The sequence below is a fragment of the Papaver somniferum genome, chromosome 2 (assembly GCF_003573695.1).
Source record: "Papaver somniferum cultivar HN1 chromosome 2, ASM357369v1, whole genome shotgun sequence".
In the NCBI taxonomy this organism is placed as follows: Eukaryota; Viridiplantae; Streptophyta; class Magnoliopsida; order Ranunculales; family Papaveraceae; genus Papaver; species Papaver somniferum.
The window spans coordinates 60,911,222-60,934,525 of record NC_039359.1 but is presented as its reverse complement, the minus strand read 5'-3'; the positions used below and the strand labels follow the sequence as shown (position 1 = coordinate 60,934,525).

At 36.6% G+C, this 23,304-nt stretch overlaps 1 protein-coding gene and 2 non-coding genes across 3 annotated transcripts; 2 read left to right on the top strand and 1 right to left on the bottom strand.

Moving 5' to 3' along the window:
• The first annotated feature begins 18,804 nt into the window (after positions 1-18,804).
• Positions 18,805-18,878, top strand: TRNAR-UCG. The gene has a single exon. It is a non-coding gene; the product is annotated as a tRNA-Arg (tRNA).
• Positions 18,879-19,349: 471 nt separating this feature from the next.
• Positions 19,350-21,736, bottom strand: LOC113353390. Its single transcript, XM_026597009.1, has 6 exons — positions 21,643-21,736; positions 21,039-21,390; positions 20,898-20,957; positions 20,725-20,820; positions 20,527-20,638; positions 19,350-19,708 (listed from the first exon to the last, which is right to left on the bottom strand). The coding sequence occupies exons 2-6, from the start codon at positions 21,302-21,304 to the stop codon at positions 19,469-19,471; spliced, it is 774 nt and encodes a 257-aa protein (XP_026452794.1). The 5' UTR covers positions 21,305-21,390; positions 21,643-21,736; the 3' UTR covers positions 19,350-19,468.
• Positions 21,737-23,179: 1,443 nt separating this feature from the next.
• On the top strand, positions 23,180-23,253 carry TRNAR-UCG. Its single transcript has one exon. It is a non-coding gene; the product is annotated as a tRNA-Arg (tRNA).
• The last annotated feature ends 51 nt before the right edge of the window (positions 23,254-23,304 follow it).

The following is a 23,304-nucleotide window of genomic DNA, read 5'->3' as shown; positions in this document are numbered from 1 at the left end:
TACCTTATACATTTTAAAAAAAACCATTCCAACGCAAGTCATCCTTATTTCCGTAGATCTCATTTTGATCCATAATAAACCTTTGCACTGGTTGAAAGTTCAAACAGTCGAATCAACAAAATCACTGAGCTCTCTAGATAACTAAGAAATGCGTCTATTGAAATACCAACTGAAAGAACAAGTGTGATATGTGGTTCCTCAAACACCAATGTAGCTGCAGAAGAGTGGTCTGATTCTTTGCTAGAGAAACTCATGTTCAAGGAAAAGATTGATATGAAAACTACCAAAGAGGAAATCAACTCTTTATGGGGGAAATATAGAAACAAAAAGATAAGAGTCATGGGACATAACCTAATGCTTGTAAGGATGAACAATTAAGAGGATAAGGATGAAATAATCAGCAATGGTCCATGGATTGTGGGAGAAGCTCTATTCGCAGTCAAAAAGTTTGTCGTTGGCACTGCAGTCAAAGAATATGCTTTTACCCACCAGGAGTTCAATATCCAATTTAAATATCTCAAACTGGAGCATCTAAATAGGACTGTGATTGATAAGGAAATTGGTTTTATGGGGAAAACGATCTGGACTAAGCCAGAGAAGTGTAGGCTAAGACATGGAAACACTGTAAAAGAAAGATTAGAGATAGATCTAAAGAAACCTCTGCATCGCGGAGGAAGGTGGAAGTATAGCGCTGGTGAAGATGTTTGAATTAGGTACCACTGGGATTTACAACCAAAAAATATTTGTGACAAGTGCTTTGTCATAGATCATTAAGAACATACTTGCCTTTAAACCTCTTATCTACTATACTTAGATAGTATGACAACTGAGGAATATGAGACAGTTATGCAAGAGTAGGAAGATGTTTATGAAACAGATGAAGATAAAAGAGGCACATATTCGATTCTTGAGGAAAAAGGAGAAGGAAAAACAACATATGAAAATAGTCAGTCAAAGAGAATGAAAAACTCAACACTGAACCAAGAGTCATCCATGAAACCTCATAACATTCATGTCGCTGATCCTAGCACTGTAGGAAATGACATACCTACTAGTATGAATCAAAGAACGACTGATATGGATTGCAATGATGAGGAGATGCAACAACTGAAACCCATAAGTGACTATGGAGGAGACACTGCTCGGGTATACAACAAAATCTTATATGTACTTTTAAATTTTAATCTTTTACTTTCAAAGTTTCTCAAAAGTTTACATTTTATCAATAATTGCTTCTTTCATATTAGGAAAACTATAGCCATGAGAATTATAGCTTGGAAATGTAATGGTTTTGCTAATAAAGAGACTAGGCAATATGCTTACGATTTTAATAAAATGTTAAACCCAGACATTGTCTTCTGCAAGAAACAAAAATAGACACTGATAAAATTTTGAGATTTATTAAACCTATAAACTTCCCAAACCATTTTTATGTTACATCTATAGGAAGGGCTATAGGAATTTGTTTCTCGTGGAAGGATGGATTCGATCTAGACATCATCTACCATGAAAAAAACATGTTTCATTGTCTTATAAATAGTGACGCTTCTAAACCCAAATGGTTTCTGTCATGTGTCTACGGCTCTCCATACCCTCAAGAAAAAAAGAACAATGGAACTTTCTGCAATCCATATGTGATAACTTCGATATTTTTGCTCCTTGGGCTATTATAGGAGATCTAATTCTCACCTTACATGATAATGAAAGAACAAACATCAATGGCTCATCCTCACATGCTTCTTCTGTAGCTCAAATTGTGTATGAAACGGGACTTATTGATCTAGGTTTTCTTGGTAATCTCTTTACATGGACTAGTAACAAGCATGGTACTCATAAAATTAGAACAAGATTGGATAACACTCTAGTAAATCTAGATTGGCTTATTTCTTTCCCAGATTCTTGTCTTAAACACTTGCCTTTTATAGGATCAGATCATTTTCCCATTTTTCTAGATTTATCTCCTAACGAATTCCAAAGTTCAAATTATTGGAAATTCTTTAAATGTTGGTTGAGAGATGGTACGTGCACAACCGAGATACATAATGCTTGGGAAACAAGTTTCAATGGGTCAGAAAGTTTACCTTGAAAAAGAAGTTATCCGAAACTAGAAGAACGCTGTCAGTTTGGAACAGATTAAACTTTGGAAACATTCAACAAAATCTCAAAAATCTGAAACAACAACTCACCGATCTTCAGCAACCGCGTCATGGGAAGGATAACACACAGATGGTGATAGCATTAGAAAGATAAATAGAAGAATGGCATGATCGAGAAGAAGAATTATACAGGCAGAAGTCTAAGCAGACTCTCTTTAATGAGATGGATCAAAACACCAAACATTTCCATCTTCAAGTAAATAAGAGAAGATCCAGAAATATAATTGAAACACTCAAGCAACCTAATGGAAGCTGGTGCACTGGGAGAGACAATCTTAAAAGCCTCTTAACCTCACACTTCAAAAGCATTATGAGTACTTCTAGTCTTTCAACTGATAATACTATGATGTATCTCTTACCACAATGTATATCTGATGCTGATAACAATATGCTTACGAGAATTACAGATGAAGCTGAAATCTCTGCAGTTTTAAAATATATGCAACCATGGAAGGTACCAGGATCAGATGGGTTTCCTCCAGTATTTTTTCGAGCTCAATGGGCCTTCGTGAAGGAAGAGGCACTACGGGAAAAATCATCATTGACGACTACAAATTAGAGTTGTAGTACCCCTACGACTACTCCATTTTATGCATTGTGGAATGGGGGTATTGTAGAAAGTCCAAGCTTTTCTACAATGTTTGCCTAAGAGTTGTAAAGGGTGATGTGATTCATGATTCGACAATATTTTGCCAAGGTTGTCAATATCTTTCAGAATTACTTTGATTCTTGCTTGTGTTGTAGGACTACCTTGAACAACAAAGTTTGTGTATCGTGGAAATGTATGTATCAACACTTATTATTATTATGAATAAGATTCGCAAGACACTAGTATGAGTTGTCGAAATATTTTGGGCAATACATAGTTATGTTGTAAAGACACTATTTCACAATATCATGTTTGTGTAGTTGAAAAGTGGAAGACAACACTTATTAGTATTGTGAATAATATTGTCACTACACCTTTTTAGAGTTGTAGAACTTTTCTGAACAACCTGTCTTGTGTAGCCATAATCTCTAACACAACATCCTTAAAGGTTGTAATATTTGAAGTCATGTGTACCCACAACATTTGTTAGAAGTTGTGTGCATAAAACTATTTTGAAAAAAAATTTTATAGCTGAAACCGAATTTCAGAAAGTAATTCACTTTCACATTAACCTGCCAGTGTAACACATTTACATTCATTCAAGTTAAAAAATGACAACAATCCCCATTGCAGTGTTAAATTTTTTACCACTATTTCGTCTTTCCTCTACAACACCAGCAAAAAATCATATCACAAAAATAAAAAGTATAACCCATGGAATCAGGGACAAGTTCATTGCTCGCAGTACAGAACCTGGCATCAATCCCACTTCTCTTTATCAGTCAGAGTAAACACTGGCTCCGAATTTCTTCTTACAAAGCACTAGTCATCAGCGCAAATCAAACCTTCCTCTACTCCATCCTTTTTTTTATACCCTCCTTCAAATCTATTAGGGCTGCGGCAACGGCTGCGTCTCCTGCTTCTTGTGCCCCACCCAGTTTTCAGCGACATAGTTTATGCTGGAACGGGAGCAGCACAGCTACAAGGAAAACTCAGAGATCGTCTATACAACAATCCAACAACATTTATCCAGGAAACTTATCACTAAACATTACAATGTTTTCTAACTTTTACCCTTCAGGTTTTTGTCATAACCCAAACACACAGATCAAATAACGAGATGGAGCAACAATATAGAGATACGTAACATAAAAACTTTATCAGCAGACCTGTGCGGCAAACCTGAAACTGATAATAGGAGCCCCTGGTCTGTCATCCTGTGTTGGGAACTCAAACTTATAGCTGCACAACAACATATATTAGGAAGTTAACCAATTGAATCACGTAAATATAGAAAGCCAAGAAAAGCAAACAAGTGATTGATCCAAAATCTTGATGTTTATAAGTTCTAGATTTGAGGTAGGGATTAAAGGAACTAGTACATACTCAGGTTCATCATTTATGACTTCATCCACAGTGCCCAACCGCTCAATTGCCTGGAGAAATTAAGCACATTCACTCGTAAGAAAGAAACTTATTGCATAGAGGCCTTACAATACAAAGTCTCAGAACAAGCATTCAAGCTCCACAACCAAAACTAATACAACTATAGAACAAATACATGAGATAAAGGATCCAGTGCTTGCCGGTGCCAAATTGATTCCAGACAACTAACTCAAATGTCGATAGCACAGGTTTCAAATGGGATCTAATACAATATAAAGGGAATGGTATAAAATACCTTAATTCTTGATTGAACTAATGATGCCCTCTTTGTGTTGTAACGGAACTTATCAACAAAAGCCTGCAAAAGCAACAATTATAAAATGGTAATAAATCAGAGCCTCAGCTGCAAATCTTGCTAGCAAAAACAAAAAACATTAAAGTTTAACCAACTTTTCTAAACTCACCAAGTAGTTTCAAATGATTATACTCATGGCAATAGCACCACAACTACTCAATATACTCATTCAACCATCTTGTAAACCACTCCATTTCGCCTCATCTGATCACTGTCAAATCCATTGCGAAAGTAATATCCAGTTATAGTACTTATTATATATAAGCTTAAATCACTGCACCCAGAAGAAGATTTACAGAAACATAAAAGTTGGTTCACCTGGTTATGGATCTCAGCCCTTCCCACAACAGTAGATACAATATCATCCCACCAAAGGCGTCCAAACGGCCTCCAATCCAACCAGACTCCATAAGCAAGATAGACTTAAACTAAAGATAAACAAAGAAATGAAGAAACATATTCCTACTTCTTTGAAGTTTCCCTGACAAATGTTACGGCATCACCTCCTTTAATTGCAACCAGCTCAACCAACTATCCCAATTTAGCCCATCTATTTCGAACAACACAACCTAACTGCTTGCTGCTAATCCATGTTGCTCTCCTTCATACTCTACCAGTGCAACAGGAACCCCTTTTTGTTTCAGAGATGTATAAATTTTACAAGCTTGATCTGGAGTCACAACCTGCATCAAATAAATTTCAAGATCTTTGTATTAGTTTACAGTGAAACACGACTGCCAAAAGCAGTAAGCACAAGCCTAAGTTATGTAACTGAATCCAACCATATACAGGAAAGATTCCTTTGGAATATTCCCCCTAACCTTAAACATATTTGTTTTCGTCAGCTTCGAGGCATGAACCTGTCTCTTAGATCGAAACCTGGTGGTAAGTGGACTACTATAAGTCAGAAACTTCGTAAAAACGATGAATCCAACCCTATACAAGAAAGATTCCTTTGAAATATTCCCCCAAACCTTAAACATATTCGTTTTCATCAACTTCGAGGCATGCACCTAGCTGTGAGATTGAAACCTTGCGGTATGTGAACTACTATATGTCGGAAACTTCGTAAGAACGATGAATCCAACCATATACAGAAAAGATTCCTTTAGAATATTCCCCCTAACCTTAAACATACTCGTTTTCAGAAACTTCGAGGCATGAACCTGGATCTGAGCTCAAAACCTGGTGGTAAGTGGACTATTATAAGTCAGAAACATCGTAAGAACGATGAATCCAACCATATACAAGAAAGATTCCCCCAAATCTTAAACATATTCGTTTTCATCAACTTCGAGAAATGAACCTGGCTCTGAGATTGAAACCTTGCGGTAAGTGAACTACTATAAGTCGGAAACTTCGTAAGAACGATGAATCCAACCATATACAGGAAAGATTCCTTTGGAATATTCCCCCTAACCTTAAACATATACGTTTTCGTCAGCTTCGAGGCATGAGCCTGGCTCTGAGATCGAAACCTGGTGGTAAGTGGACTACTATAAGTCAGATTCTTCATAAGAACGATGAATCCAACCATATATAGGAAAGATTCCTTTGGAATATTCCCCCTAACCTTAAACATATCCGTTTTCGTCAACTTCGAGGCATGAACTTGGCTCTGAGATCGAAACCTGGTGGTAAGTGGACAACTATAGGTCAGAAACTTCGCAAGAACGATGAATTCAACCATATACAAGAAAGATTCCTTTGGAATATTCCCCCAAACCTTAAACATATTCGTTTTCAGCAACTTCGAGGCATGAACCTGGCTCTCAGCTCAAAACCTGGTGGTAAGTGCACTACTATAAGTCTGAAACATCGTAAGAACGATGAATCCAACCATATACAGGAACGATTCCTTTGGAATATTCCCCCAAACCTTAAACATATTCGATTTTGTCAACTTCGAGGCTTGAACCTGGCGGTAAGTGGACTACTAATTTTTTTTGCAGAAGTGAGAAATATTTTGCCGGAGTGAGAAAATCTTTGTAGAAGTGAGAAAAATTTGTGGTATCCTTACGACGACTTTTCTTAAGAGTTGTGGAAGGGGATGTAGAAAACTTTCATCACAACCATCCATTTCCATCTACAGTCGTCCATTAATTTATTTATTTTTCCTTAATACTTTATAATAATCTTATTTTCCATATTACATCATATCTATTCTTTCCTTATCCATTTCAAACTTTTTTTTCCTTCACAGATCAAGCTGCAACTTGGCTTATGCAATGCCAATGCTTAAAAGTGCAGCTGAGGTTTCAGCCCATGCTTTCATCAACTAATAGATATGAAATAATATGCATTGTCATTGTAGAATGTATGTTATTATTTATAGAGAAGAATATATGTCATTGTTTATAGAGAAGGCTTCACGTTTTTTGCGGCTCAGTCACCTGAGCATTATTTTTGAAAATTATATTTTGTTTTACAACTCTTAAAAAGGATTGTCATAAAGTTAGTATATTAGAGAACCACAAACTTGACAAAACTTGTGATAGTGTACGTATGGTTAGTGGTGTATACTTGCATGCATGAGATTGAGGATCGAATCCCCCCAACCTCATTTTCCAACATTCTATACTTTTACTTGAACAACTCTTATAAGTGTTGTTATACCTTTTTATTAAAAAAAAAAACACAAAAAAAAAACTTGTGAACTGTAAGGATGGTTGATGAGCTAGACATCCATGCAGTAGGTTCATGTTCGAATCTCCCCTCTAACACTATTTTACATTATCATATTTTGGTGTTCTTTAATAACTCTTGTGAGAATTATGATAGGCTAAGTCACTATATTTATGGAACAAAGTTGTTATATCTAAATGTCGTCACAACTCTTTTGCTTAAGGAGTTGTAATCTGTTTTCTTAGCGCAACCCCTTGTTCCTAAGGGTTGGTAGTGATGATATACGACAACTTTTCATTTGAAACCAGTTGTAAAACATAAGACTTTCTATGATGTTTAGCAAAGAGTTGTAAAACTGCAGTTGTAGATGTATATTTTTCCCGTAGTGAGGTAATCAGAATGGTACAATCATTCTTTCAGTCAGGAAAGATTTTTAAGAAGATGAATAAAACCAACCTGTGACTCATTCCAAAAATAAATCTCCCACACACACCAGGTGACTACAGACCGATTTCTCTTTGTAATTCTACTTACATCAAGTTGATTACAAAAATAATGGCAACCAGATTGAAGTCTCATCTAGACAAATTCATCTCTCATATGCAAGCAGCTTATGTCCCTGACAGACAAATCAGTGACAGTATCAATTTGGTGCATGAATTGATTCATTATATGAAAAATTAAAAAAAAAGCACTACTTGGAAATGAAGCTGGATATGAGCAAAGCTTTTGATCGTGTGTAGTGGAGCTTTCTAAAAGATATAATGTTAAAACTTGGCTTTAGCACAAAATGGTGTGAACTGGTTCATGAATGCTTGTCTACTTCAGAAATTCAGATAGTTTTTATTGGATCACCTTGTCAACCTTTTAAACCAACAAGAGGAATTAGACAAGGTGATCCATTATCACCTTATCTCTTCTTGATAACAATGGAGGTCTTCACAAGATATTTAGCTCAGGAAGAGCTTACAGGTGACATACAACGGATAAAAATTTCAAGGAATGCTCCACAAGTTTCTCATCTACTATTTGAAAATGATTGTTTGCTCTTTGTTAACACAGACATGCACAATGTCAACAATCTTCTCCACATCATCAACAAGTTTAGTGAAGTTTCAGGGCAACAAATAAATTTCGAGAAATCAACTGTTTTCTTCTCTAAATACTTTCCACCAAGACATTGCAGAATTCTCTTGAAAAGACTAAGAATGAAGAAGATAGATCTGGAAGAGAAATATTTGGGTATTCCATTATTTTTCAAGAGGAAAAAATCTATTTCCTTCTCTTCTCTGGTAAGTAATATGAGGAATCGACGGAAGAAGTATAACGGGAAGCTTGTAAATCAATCTGGCAGATCAGTCATCATCAAACATTTCCTGAATGCACTACCATCTCATCATATGGGAGTGTTTAAGATACCTAATAAAAATATCAAGGAAATGGATAAGATACAAAGAGACTACTGGTGGAACAAACAAGAGAGTGAAGGTATTTACATTGCTTCCTGGCCAAGAATAAATAGAGATAAAGCTACAGGTGGAATGGGATTTAGAGACTTGGACTGTTTTAACCAAGATTTATTATGTAAAGATGCATGGAAATTATGTCAACAACAAGATCAATTGTGGGCTTCTGCATTGAAACAAAAATACTTCTCAACCACAACGACATTGCATGCTAACACTAGTGGAAAATGGGGTTTTTATAACCCACATCCGAGACCCTCAGTAACAGTAGTTGGACCTAGGGCTGCACAAGACCCGCCCACGATACCCAAACCCACCCGTACCCGCTAAATCCGTGGGTTTTTAATCCATACCCGCCCGTTGTGGGTGCAGGGTTGGTTATGAAAAAGAAAAACCCGCTGTCTGTGGGTGCGAGGTTGGTTTAAGCTAATACCCGCCCATACCCGCCCAAAAAACCCGCAGATTATATACCATTAGATAAAACTAATCCTAGTCGTCCATTATGAAACCCTAATACTAGTAGATAGGATAAATGATAACCCTCATTCACTTTCTACACTCTTCTCTCTGTTCGGCCTCTCCTCTTCTTCCTCCTCAGTTCTTCTTCTTCACCTACGAACGACAATTACCAGAAATCTTCACCAGAAATCGACAACAACAACTTCGAATCTTCACCAGAAATCGACAACAATCGAAAAATCAACAGATTCAACACTTAATCTTCATCTGTGAACTTCCTAGATATGAATATTTTGGGGGTTTTGGTTTTTTTCTCACTTAATCAAGGAGAATAGAAGTTAATCTAAATACTTGAATATAAAGCGGGTTTAAACCCGTTTAAACCCATACCCGCCCAACCCGTAGCGGGCGGGTAACAAAACCCGCCCGCTGTTTGTGGGTGCGGGGTTGGTTATGAAAAAAAAAACCCGCAGTTTATGGGTACGAGGTTGGTTTTACCTTATACCCGCCCATACCCGCCCATGTACAGCCCTAGTTGGACCGTTGACCAAAAATAACCGTCTTTGATATGATAAAAACACGGAAAAAATCCGAGATGATTAATAGCCGTCTCTGAATAATTACGTTTTTTCCCTAAAACTGCTACCGATCCCGCGACCCATGAAAACAGATTTAGATGTGATAATTTTTTATTATATGATAGAGCATATAAATACATTTTTCTCTCTCTCAGTTTCTCTTTCTTCTCCTGCTCTCTCGGTCTCCTCCTCATGCCATCTTATCCATCTTCTTCATCCTTACCACCAAACTGAAACTGAAAAAAACCTCAGAAGAAATCAATTAAATTGTTTCTCTTAAACCTATCCCCTTTCCCCGTCAGGAAGAAATCCATCTATTGTTCTTGAACCATCTTCTTCTTTTCATCTTTGCGGTTAAGGAGAAAACTGAAGAGATCTAGAAAGATCGTGATGAGATGTTGAAATTGAAAGAAGAGGAGTTGGAGATTAAAGGGAAAGAACAACTGAAACTTAAATTGAGTTGAGTTGAGGAAATTGCAGAAGTTGAAGAAATTTAATCTTACTGTGGTATAGCTTTCTTCATCTCTGGTTTTTAAATTTAGGGTTCATAAATTTTTGATAACGGGTTTCCATATCTTGATCTTGATTTGCTGAATCATAGTTTCTGATTAGGGGTTTTGAATTTTAGATAAAGGGTTTTCATTTATTGATCATGAATTGTTGAAATAAAAGTTTTGATTTAGGGTTTTGAGTTTTGATCTTGACATTTGATTTCTTCTAGATTAAGGGTTTGGCTAATTGATAAATTCTGAATTAAGGGTTTCAATTTCTTGATGTTAGATTTCTGAATCTCGGTTTAATTTTGATTTGGTGATTTTTTTTTGTAGGTGCAGAGTCTTCCACTGGTTCAATATCTGAGAGCGAAAGAAGCAGAAGAACCCAGAGATGAAAAACCATCATCAACTTATATTTTATGGTGCAAATATCAATGGGATGAGGTTAAAAAAGAGAACCCGGATGCAGAATTCAAAGAAGTTTCAAACATTTTAGGATTCAAATCCAAATGGAAGAATGTAACTGAAGAAGAGAAAAAACTATATGAAGAGAAATACCAAGCTGATAGAGAAGCTTACTTGCATATTGTTGGCAAAGAGAAGCGCGAGAACGGTGCGATAAAGCTACTCGAAGAGGATTAGAAGCATAAAACTGCAATGGAATTGCTTGAACAGTAATTGCAGTTCAAGCAAAAAGGTGCAGTATAAGTCAAGGATGGCAAGAAAAAGAACTAAGCAATGTGCACACTTGATTACGCATTTTGCGAGAATTTTCGATATCGATTTGAATTGGTTTTAACTCTTGTTGTTTGTAACATTTGTAGGAAGGAGCAGGATCCATTGAAGAAGAAAAGTCCATTTACAACATTCATAAGCATGAAGCTTTACTGATGCTTAAGAAGAAGGAGAAAACTGAAAACATAATCAAGGTTTGTTTGTTCATGCATTCGACGAAATTTGTGAATTGTTGTGGAATTGGAGTCTAATGCAGTGTGTAAATTGCAGAAAACGAAAGTGAACCAACAGAAGAAAAAGTAGCTGAAGGGTGAAACCAGTGCAGTAGACCCTAACAAGCCAAAGAGGCTTGCTTCCTCATTCATTCTACTCAGGTAAAATTTCATTTGTCGAACTTGCGAGTTTCGTTTATTTAGTTAGATTCATTTTTGTCTCCTTATCAGAACCTTGCACCTGAATTATGAAGTTAACATCAAGGAGAATACAAGGAGGTGGGAATACTGGAAATGCTTGTGCTGCTCGCTTGGGTATGATTCACAACTATAGAGATGAGATGATTAAACTATACCATGTGGCTTATTTGAAAGATAATCATTCCTTTACTTTACTTATACCTCCATCTGGTTTGAATTACTAAGACCTTATGCTGCAATGCTGCTTGTGAGTGAAAGCGTACAAGTTATTTTTGATCTTGAAATATGAAGGTAGATAGTAATAAGTGAGCTCACTTATAATCTTTTACCTCATAACTTAACTTAACCGATTAATAAGTTCACTGCATAACGTTTTCGAGGTTTTTTGAGAATTATTCTCAATTCATGTAACTGTCATGTAGCTCATTTGGACATAACTTGTCTTGTGGCTCATCTGGTAATGTTGCTTTCTAATACATAGGACCAACCATTGATCTCAATCTTCAATGGTGATTACTATGGAAGTTTAGTTCTAAAACCTTGACTTACTTACATTGTACACCAAATCTTCCATGGTGATTACTACGGAAGTTTTATTTTCATGTTTTTGTTTCGTGTTAATCCTGAAAGTATCTTTAGAATGGTAATGCAAGTTTTAAATCTTTTGTGTTGTATCTTTGAGTAGTGTGCTGGTTATTTAGATTATAACACAGACTTTTGCGTAAAGGAAAGAATGGATATATAGTTCTTCTTTTGTTTGACGTATTTCTCAGGTTACTCCACTGTCCATTGTTAGGGTTCTTAGAATGAAATTTATTTTCCAAGAAGATTACTCATTATAACTATTTTCACTGATTCATAAGGTTAGTTCACGGTAATACTCCATTTATTTCAGTTTTTGTTTATTTGACTATGTTATATGCAGATAAGATTACTAAAACAGTTATGTGAGTGATAATTTATAATATGTCAAAGAATATGAAATGTATGGTAATACTTTTTTACATTTTTATCGAAGAGGTCTTATTTGTGGATCCATAAAGCTCTTATGCATCACTAATGAATTTTTTGTGCTTAGGGATTGCAGTGATGTACTGAGATTCGTCATGGAAAGTGGTGACAAGGGTTGCGAGGTTGTTTTCTCAACTGCAGAGTAAGCTATCATGTGCTTCTTTGAGAGTAAGTTGTTCATCTTTTTATGTTAACTGGCATCACTTGAAATACTTCCGACCTATTATGTGTTTGCTATAAATGTCTTTCAGCTTTGATTCGACACAACAAGCCTGTAGTTGTTGCATTCAGGCTGGCAAATGATTATGGAGATTTGAGAGAAGCACTGGGTTCAGACAAGTTAGGTTTCAAAGGTAATTTGCTCCAACACTTGATTAATTTCATTTCTTTTTGTTGTTTGCATACAGGAAAGTCCCGTATTAACAGTTAGATGGCTTTCAAACATATATTCCTTTGTTGATATCTATGATTGTGAAGGTTAAGCTGCTAACTGACCCTTTAAACTAGTGTTGAATTTAAAACTAACCCAAGTGAATTTCATGATAACCAGGAAAGCTCTCAACTTGGTTGAGTAAGAGAACAATTCAGATTTTAATGTGATAATGGAACTAGGATTTCCTCGTACTATGAGAAATACCCCATTCAATGGAAATAATCCAGTTCAGGTGCAATTATGTTAGTTCGTAATATATACTTAGTTCGTAATATTTACTTATGAACCTTAGTTCGTAATATTTACTTACGAACCTTAGTAGGAAGTGAATTTTATGGTGTATGATTGATGTAACCAAGGAGAGATGAAATACAAAGAGACTATAATGAGAACTGCAATCGAGTTCTTATTACATGACAGGTTAGTGAACTACCAAGGAATTGGATTCCTCCAAATGGTTTAGTTACTTTTCTTTTTTGTCTCCTTATGAATCAGAAACTTACACCTGAATTATGAAGTTAACATCAAGGAGAATACAAGGTGGCAATACTGGAAATGCTTGTGCTGCTCACCTGGGTATAATCCACAACGAAAGAGTTGAATTAAACTACAACGTAGATCTGGTTTACTTGAAAGATAATCATTCATTCACGTTACTTATACCCCCATCTGAGTTTGAATTACTAAGACCTTAATCTGGTATGCTTCTTGTGAGCGAAAGCATACAAATTTATTTTTGATATGTGACATATAAAGTTCGATACTAATAAATGAGCTCACTTATAATATTCTTCTTCTTCCACTTATAGCTCCCCTGCGCACATATGATTACTAGTTTAGCTTGTGTCAGTATGTTCTTCTTCCCCTGTAACTGCCTTCGATTTCCCTGAAGCTTCTTTTTTGTTGCAATCTTCTCCTATCGTAGTTATGGTTGTGCAATAACTTTCCCGCAGTTTGTGGCCAATACTGCATGTATTTATATACATCTTTCCCCCAGCTAGTATTATTAGTTGTTAAGTTACATATGTGATGTGCCCTGCAATAAATTAGCCAACTGTTATCTACATGACCTATATGTCAAATTACCTCACATGTGCTTTCAGCTACTACCCATTGCTAGAATGTCTGTCAAATTACCTCACACTGTTGTACATGACCTATATCTAGTAACTTATTTTGTTCTACCGTGTATTATGAACTGAACGAAGTCATTGTACTGTTGTTGATTTTCTTTGCAGGAAGTCGCATGTAAACCAAGGACACAGCACATGGATGCTCTGCTTGATATCATTTGTGAATATTGGCTGATTAAGATCATTGTCATAGGAGGAGCTGAATTTTTATCAGTTGTCTATTAGTTTAGCATGTTGTTGTCAGAACTTGGCTATCTTGGACATGTATTCTATGAACCCAGTATTTCATCTTTTTTGTGTAGTTTTACACCCAATGGATAAAATAAATGAATGTTAGAATTCTCAGTTTAATTATAAATTTCAGTTAAATTTGAAGTTGCACTTGAATTTCAGTTAAATTTGAGTTGCATTTGAATTTCAGTTAAATTTGAGGTTGCATTTGGATTTCAGTTTGACTGTAGTTTGACTTAACTAGACTTGACTTGACTGTTTGACTTAAATACCAGTAAGATTAATTCAGATTCAGCCATTCACACATTTCAGCTGATCTGAATCCGTATTTTTTTATATTATAATTCAAATCTACGACTAATGTATGCGGGTCATCATATAGTTACTGTAAGAAACGGTCTCTGTTCAGAGACCCACGCAATAAGGGTCGTGCAATTAAAAAACACTTTATAAACGACCCATTCAGAGAATTCTAGAACAGGTCGTTCAACTCGTTTATATGACGTGTTCTGGCGGTCGCGGAATGTCTGATTTCCACTAGTGTAAGAAGAAAAAGAACTCTACATGGAAAAGTATTCAAGGTAACATGGAGTTTGTCAGAAAACCTAGTTTTTGGATTGTAAGTAAGGGAACAAGTATTCAGACATGGAAGGAAAACTGGGTACAAAGTATGAATAATCCTCACATGGAAGAAGTTAGTGAAGAGGAAGCTCGGAATTATACTAAGTTAGTGATCTAATTGACTCGCAAACCAGAAGATGGAAGACTGATTTGATCCAAAGAATCTACATTCAAGCTGATGCTGAAAAAATACTCCATACCAGAATAGTGGAATTGAATTCAGACAAACTGGTATGGACCTTAACTCGCAATGGCAAGTTCACAATCAAATCAACATACAACAAATTGGTTGAGATAAAGACCAATAGGCAGGAAATCTATGATGAAGATAAAGCAAAGCTCTACAGGAAAATATGGAATATAGGTACAATACCAAGAGTTAAACACTTCATCTGGAAGTCTGTTAATGATATTATCCCGAGAAATGAAAAGCTGGCTAGACCAATGCAGCACACAGGTGAACAATGCAAAACATGTCAGCAAAGTGTAAAAACTACTTCACACATGTTGATGGACTGCTCTTTCTCAAGAGCGATTCTACTATCCATCCCCGAAGCTGGCAGAAGTGTACAAAGAGATAATAACTCTATTATTGAATAGATAGCAGCTGGTTTATAGATGAGATGAATGCACTAGACTAAGAATGGACATTTAAGATGGAAAATATGGTCTGGGAAACATGGAAGGCAAGATGTAGGTGTGTGTTTGAATATATATATATATCAAGCCAAACCCGATCACAGTAATCAGAAATATTCAGCGGCTCAACCAAGTTACAGGCAGAAAGATGAAAAAGAAGACTACATGCGATAACAAGAGATCCATAAGCAATATTACAGCTCAAACATATTGGCTGCCACCTAATAATCCTTTTTTTTTTTAATATTGTATGTTGTGATGCACTTTTTGAAAAAAAATGACTTGAATCATTCTGGCATTGGACTAATACTTCGAAATTTTGCAGGACAATTTGAACAAGCTAAGTGCACCTATGCAGACAGATACCTAGATGTGGAGCAAGCTGAATGTGAGGGACTGCTGTTGTTGAGATTATTAGTCTCACATTGTATGGGCAATCTAAGATCATGTGGTTTATAATCTCTTAAGGCCTCTCCACTCATTGCCAATTGGTTTTGGGTTGGATGCCCGTATTCTAACATGGTATCAGAGCAGACTATTTGCGACGAGTCATTGATGACCGCGCCTTTACTCCGCGTCACCCGATTTATTGTCTACCTGTTAGATCCAACGAGGCTACACGTGAGGAGGCGCGTTGAGATTATTGGTCCCACATTGTATGGGCAATCTAAGATCCTGTGGTTTATAATCTCTTAGGGCCTCTCCACTCATACCCAATTGGTTTTGAGTTGGATGCCCGTATTCTAACAGCTGCAAGCCATAGAGTGGGAAGAAGATTTACAACTACAACATGTATGTTTTGAACTAGGCGTGCAAGCTGTGGTAGAGGCAGTGACTCAAGATTTGGATAAAGTAGCTTCGGAGAATCAGGCCATTGTTTTGCATATTAGATCTAAACTTTGCTATCATCCATCATGGAGATGCAAATTTATTAGGAGAAGAAATAACAAGCCAGCAGATTGTCTGGCTAAGCACGCTAGGATTTTTAAAGTCAGTAGGTCTTGGATGGATTTCTCACCAAATTTTATTGCTAATGTTATACAGGAAGAGGAAAACTCTGTACTTTTATTTAATTAGGTAATAAAATCTTTGTTTTGCATTAAAAAAAAAAAAAACTAAACAGTCGCATTATTTTTTCGTCATTTCAAATCAATTAAAAGCTAAACCAGCTAAACCGATCGGCTACATCTGAAGTTTCAAAGTATTAGAACGTGACGACAAAAATCTCATGTAAGCAGTAGTGCCAGTTGATAAAGCTATACCGTGAGAAATTTTAATTACCTCGGAACATGTTTCAAAAAGAAATTTTGATTCACTGGAAGGTTCAGCTGTGAACATGGAAGACAGTAAACAGAAAGACTAGTTAAACATAAAAATGAAAGTCAATTCGCTTGAAGGCTTGGCTGTGACCATCAATGACAGAGTAAACATCAAAAGAAAGTTGATTCACTTGAAGGCTCGGCTCACGGGGGTTACTGCAGCTTCTTCTGAACAGGCAGAAGGCTTTCTACGAAGGTTGAGACACAATCAGTCGAGCTCCATTCGGTTAAGAAGGAAACCCCGGCGACTTCAAACTTCTTGAAAGTCTTCTGTTTACGATCATAAAGATAAAATTTGGCAAGTTTTGCATTCCTCCTGAAGCCAAAACACTCGCCAGGATCTCTATAGGTTTCTAAGATCATCTGGTCTGTTCCAGCAACGGAATGAAAATAAGTACACGCTTTCAGGTTGTCAGAAGGAAGTGTGATAGTCATCTGAGTCCAATCCTTTTCATTACTAGTAGTAGATTTAATCCCATTCTCTTTATTTAGATCATGCAATATCCACATGTTGATTATTTCTCTATCTGGACATATGACGGCTAGACACCCATCCACTTCTGAGAATATCCGGAATCGTGACTCTCCGAATTCGGGGGCCGGGATCACCCTAAACTTCTCGCTTCCTATATCAAATGCCATTATCCAACGACACTCTACAAGCCAATATATGGAACCATTTGCACACTGAGTGATATTTCCGTAGATATTGTGTGGCAGTATCTCGTAGATTATTCTCCATGCATTATCCTACCCTACTGTCAAGACCTCGCAAACAGGAAAATCTCGGAATCTACCTCTACACCACACGAAAACAGCCTTATGTTTCTTGGTAGCAGGATCGAAACCGAAATAACATCTTGGTGCGTCTAAAATGTGTACGAAGCAATTATTGTTCTCTAGATTCATGCACACTTTAGACTTGATCCATAGTGTTGATTCCATTGTGTATTTGAACAGCGTAGTTGTTGTCAACGAAACAGACCAAACCTGTAACGGGTCCTAGAACTTCACTGTACGATAGCTTTGTTTTCCCTATGGTGTGAAAATTTGCTGCTGCTCCGCCACTCAAGTGCAGATCAGCTGACATGAAAGACTCGTAATCTCTTGCGCCACCGTCTTCCCATGACTTGCTCTTTGGAAGGAGTAGAAAGAGACCCGGACGTGTTTCTGAATGGGCAAGGTGTGAATGAATAAAGTGTGGATCTTGTTCGATAATAAATTTCCAACGTTTACAGACACACTTGAAACGCATAAGTGATTTCACCGGGAGTCTGCTCAGTACGTGAAAAACCACCACCTCATCATCAGCAATGGCAGGGTGGTCTGGATTATTATCAACACTGATACGCCTCCTCTTACTGATCATCTTCTTATTCTTGTTGTTTTTCTTGGTCACCCTTAACTCGTTATCCTTTTTCTTTCTTTTTGGCTTACAGTGCTCGTTCAACATTGTAGATACACCACGATTTTTAAGCATGAAGAATAAACTTAACATCTTCTTCATGGCTGCAGAAATCCTTTATATAGTGAATCAGGAAACCAGCACAAACTAGAAAAAAGAGACCCCTTCTTAGTTTATGAATTTAACCAATTAGGAAACCAACACACGGACTAAAAACAAAAATTTAAACCCCAGTTTCTCTTTTCCATTGCATACATATTTGAGCCAAACACTTTAGGTTTGCTTAAGAAATAATTTGATGCCATAAAGTCCATCAATGTATAGCCGTGCAGGACAGGGACCAAACAGGAGTACATGACCCACTTTATCATCATTCTCGAGGGCACTTGATACAATTTTCAGCACTACTATTTCATAGTTTCATATTCATCATACAACTTATTCTTCTCTGTATGAGATGAGACTTTATACTCCAGGAATTTTTGTCTTTCACAGGTAATCTCCAGGAACCAAAAAAATTGAACCCGAGATTATTTCACTCTAGCAGCAGGTTTAAACCACGAATCAATGTATATGTATTCCATAACTTGAAAAACCCCCAGCCAGTAGTAGATATGAGCCTAACTCATGCAATTTCTGAGGCAGCAGTTTCACTACACGACTTCGACTCGTATTGATCAGATTTTGCTCCTAGTCAGTAAATGTAAGTGAAATTCAACCAAACTTTATTAAAAGATAATGTCATTGGTCAACAAAGACCGCATAGCGCAGTGGATTAGCGCGTTTGACTTCGGATCAAAAGGTCGTGGGTTCGACTCCCACTGTGGTCGGAATAATTTTTACTGTCCCTACGAGCTTCTCCAATGGTCATGTGATCAGCTTCACATGTGACATTGTGGGAAGACATTTTTTATTTTATTTGGCAAACAATTCTAACTATAAGGAAAAATAATAAATCTTTTCCAACCCGTCGCGTTTTTTTCTTCTTCTTAAAACCGGTTGTTTCTTGCTTTTAAACCGAATAAAAGATTTTATCTGATATCATTGAGCTGAACTACACGGTGTTGGATAATTCTTCTCCATTGCTGGCAGTGATGGTTCACATCATTCGAAGAGAGGAAAACTATGCAAGTCAATAGCTTCACAATAGCTCTAGGGTACAAGTTAATATCTATGCACATGAATGTTGTGATTCGGCACTTATTTGCTTTAATCATTTGAAAACCTTTTTCTGGTCTGCAGTCTCATTAATCATGCATGAATTTCATGCATACAAATTCCAGATACTAATTGACATCCGTTTAAGCAATTAAAGCAACAAATAATCTAGGAACCAACTAACATGCCTTCAAATGAAGCATAACAGAATATATATAAATACCAATTCACATTATTTTAAGTGCATATACTGATTATCTAATTAACATCCTTTCATGCACTGTAGTATATCTATAGTGCTTCCTTCGTGGATGCCAAGATATGCTACAGTGAGATGATCTTGTTGTTGCCTTATTATTATACCTTTATAGGCTAGTATTTGATCCTTGACTGCGGTGCCTTCTATTTTGCGGATCCTTTCCTTTATGCTCCCGATAGTGTCAGTCCTCTCAATATCTAAAGGTTTTTCCTTGCCACAGAGAGACGTGATACATATCCGCATCTGTACGTATTTTGTAACAATCGGAAAACAAGCATGAAGGGCAAGACGGGTTAAGAATAGATAACTGATACTCTCTTCGTCCCAAAATAATAGCTGATTTATAAATAAGTGGTATCTCACATAGACCTATCCACAAACACAGTGGTCTTCAAATTTTCCCCTAAACAACTAGGACAACCAGGCGATTTAGTAGGGCCGTAACATGATGGGAGGTCAGCTGTGTAATTAATTTCGTGGTGAACAATGCTCAATAAAGTAGACCGGCGTTTTATATCTTGTTTGGATATCAGAAGTAGAAATATTTATGCTTTTCAAAAAGCAGAAGTCAAAAACAAAAAGTTTTTGCTTTATTACAAAGAGCTAAAGTCTTTACTCCTAGGAGTTATTCTAAATTGTCTGTTCACTTTAATTTCTGATTTTTCTGCTTCCAGAAATTAAAAGGTAACTTTTATGGGAATGTACAAACAAGAAGTCAGTTTGGCTATGTTATTTCAAAATGACTTATAACAACAAAACAAAAAAAAAAGAAACTTTTTGCCAGCAGAATGTTTTTTATTCCTACTTCTACTTCTGAAGCAGAAGCGTATATCCAAACACGCTAGTGTGACATCCAACGAGGCTACTAGTATTTGGTCAAACCCTAGTTACAACAATTCGTAAAGAACAAGAGGTAGTAGTTGGGTGTCTCTCTCTTCCAATATGCTGGCTCTATGATAGGAGACACCGTTTACAGGGTTAAGGTCTGCCACCGCCAGACTGAAATACCCAGTCTCCACTCTTTTATTCTGAACTAGTAACTTTTGGTTTCGAATACTAACCAAGTCGTTTACATGTGAGCTATTTGTAGAAGAAGTCCTTCCAACATGGCCACCAACTGTTACCGCATTGACCGGATCGTCTCGGTCCATCACGCTTCTTTTATTGGATTTCCTAAATATAAAGAGTCAATTACAATCTATACTCTGTTCAGGCAATCAGACATGATTTAGAGCGGCACCAATTTAAAGTAACGTCACCTCGTGGGAATGGGATTCAGCACTAGAGCTTGGGAACTGCTTTGGGCATGGCTCGAAGAACCACCAACATGTACATGAGCACTTGGCTTGACAGGACTGCAACCAAAGAAAGCCGAATTATACAACATGCTGATAAATAAATGAGCCAGTGTCATTATTTCTGATAGACTTACATTTCTACTCCTGTTGGAGGCGACTGAACAGCACCGGAGTATCCAGCAGATCGGCTACATCTGAAGATTAAACGTATTAGAACATAACGGAAAAAAAAAATCTCATGTAAGCAGTAGTGCGCCAGTTAATATCTAAATTACCTCGGCGCATTTGAGTATGTGTCAATGTCATCTTCGACCACATTCTCCTCAACATAGAAGTGATGTAGCATAAGACCAGGTTGGATTATGAACTTTAGGGACTCGTAAGCAGGAGTAACATCAACAAGCTTGGATGTCTCCGGAGAAAAGAAAATGTGGTATTTCATTGAAATAGGAACTGCTTCAGGTATGCCAAAAATGTCTCTAACAGTGCAAAGAAACACATCCACCTTTGTATTTGGATCTACATCGATGGACTTCACCATGCCACCAAAATAACGTGGGTTGTTTCCGTCTTGATCGACAGTTTTACCATTATACCATACTGCAGCTTTAAATGTTTCTTCCCCATCTATACAATGCACAACATTAGTGACGAATTCTACAGATTTATAAGGAATCGGCAAGACATCAAAGTAAAAAAGTCAAGAGTTCGTTATCTTTTGATAAATCGAGAGAAGTATGAGAACAAACCACAAAAAGAAGGAAATTATGTATGACAATTGACAAGTCACTCATCTAAAGAAGAAAATAAGAAAAACTATTTCATGAAGCCACACTGATAGAGAGAAAGAATAATGAATAGTTTTATCATTTAGGTTACCTGTTTGCCTCAAGCTCACAGTCTCTGTAAGTCTAGGATTTTCTGAAACAAAGCCAATGCACAAGGGAATGGAGAGGAAATTAAAAGCAAGATGGAGAAGGTGAAGACTATTCTCTTCTTAAAGTATTAATTAAATTGCTATTAAACTGTTTTAAATTTTAACTTTTACAGCAACGTGATGGCTCATGCGGAATAAAATGTTTCTTCTAAAAGATGCTTAGATTCTCCAATAGGTTGATATGCATGTGCAAATGCAAAGAAACACAGGCCAATGAAACATAATGCTTTTTTCCATGCTCATTAGCCATTGACTGTAGAAGGTAAATTGATTTGTTTCTTTTTCCACCATAAATTCCATCACGGCTGTCGGCTGCTAATGGCCAATACCATTTTGATTGGGGGTGTACCAATCCCTTACCAAAAAATATTTTGTCTTTTACAAGGGTGGGATTTGGGTTGGGTCACCCCACCCAACTCATATCCAACCCGAACGTTGAACGGGTATGGGCAATGTTTCTTAAAAGTTTTGGCAAGCTCGGGTACAACTTTAATAAACCCGAATTAAATGTGGGCAAGTATGGACAAAAATATTTATCACCAGAGCAATCCACCCAACCCGAGAAACTATAATATAATTATATAAACTATTTTTTACAATTGGTAGTATTATCTATTAAGAGCAATTTTACCCATTATCTTCAAACCTAATAATGAAAATATAAATTATGTCTATCTCATTATTAATTCAATATAAATAAAATTATATTATTGTCAATAATCATAAGTTATTTGAAAATTTAAGCTAAATACAATAATTCAATCTTATAATTACAAAAATTTGTTATTATCACATTAATAAAAAATAAATTTGAAAACTTAAATTAAGGTCATTAGGGTTTCTAGGTGTCTCCATTATTAGTTTGAATGAATAAAAATGCCAAAGAGTTTGTTTATCCGAATAATTTGATAATATTTCTTTAAAAAACTAACATAGAATATACTGAATTGAATGCTACTGTACAGAAAAAGTGAAAATGAAAACATTGTTGGTGGGTAGTTAACTGAATTCCTGCAACTGCCCACAATTTTTGTGCTGTAAAGTATTAGCATGGGTCAACCCGACGAATCCGGAAAACACGAGGAATATAACTTGGGCGGGACTTGGGCAGCACCTCCACGGGCAATCTTGGCAAAGAATTTCTATCTCTGGTCTGCCTCGGCCAAGCCTTCCAACCCGGCCAATCAACCCAAGTCCCACCCCTAGTCTTTTATGAAATTCGGTATTACCCCAAAGGAAAATGGTAATCTCCATTTAGCAGCATTGCAAATTGGAGACGGGTATGATTCCATCTCGGTTGTAGTTATATATAATTGTAGTGTCTGGCTCTCTAGTCACCTGTTTTTGAGAGAATGCTTAACCCAAGGCTGACTAATCAGGTCCAACTGTATGATAGATTTTGCTCCTTAGATTTACTCAATAAATACAAGTGTAATGACAACAAGTTCTGTTACAAGCCAATGTCATTAGTCAAACAAAAACCGCATAGCGCAGTGGATTAGCGCGTTTGACTTCGGATCAAAAGGTCGTGGGTTCGACTCCCACTGTGGTCGGAATATTTTTGTCAGCTTCTCATTTTATGATAATGAAACCTTGTTCACATT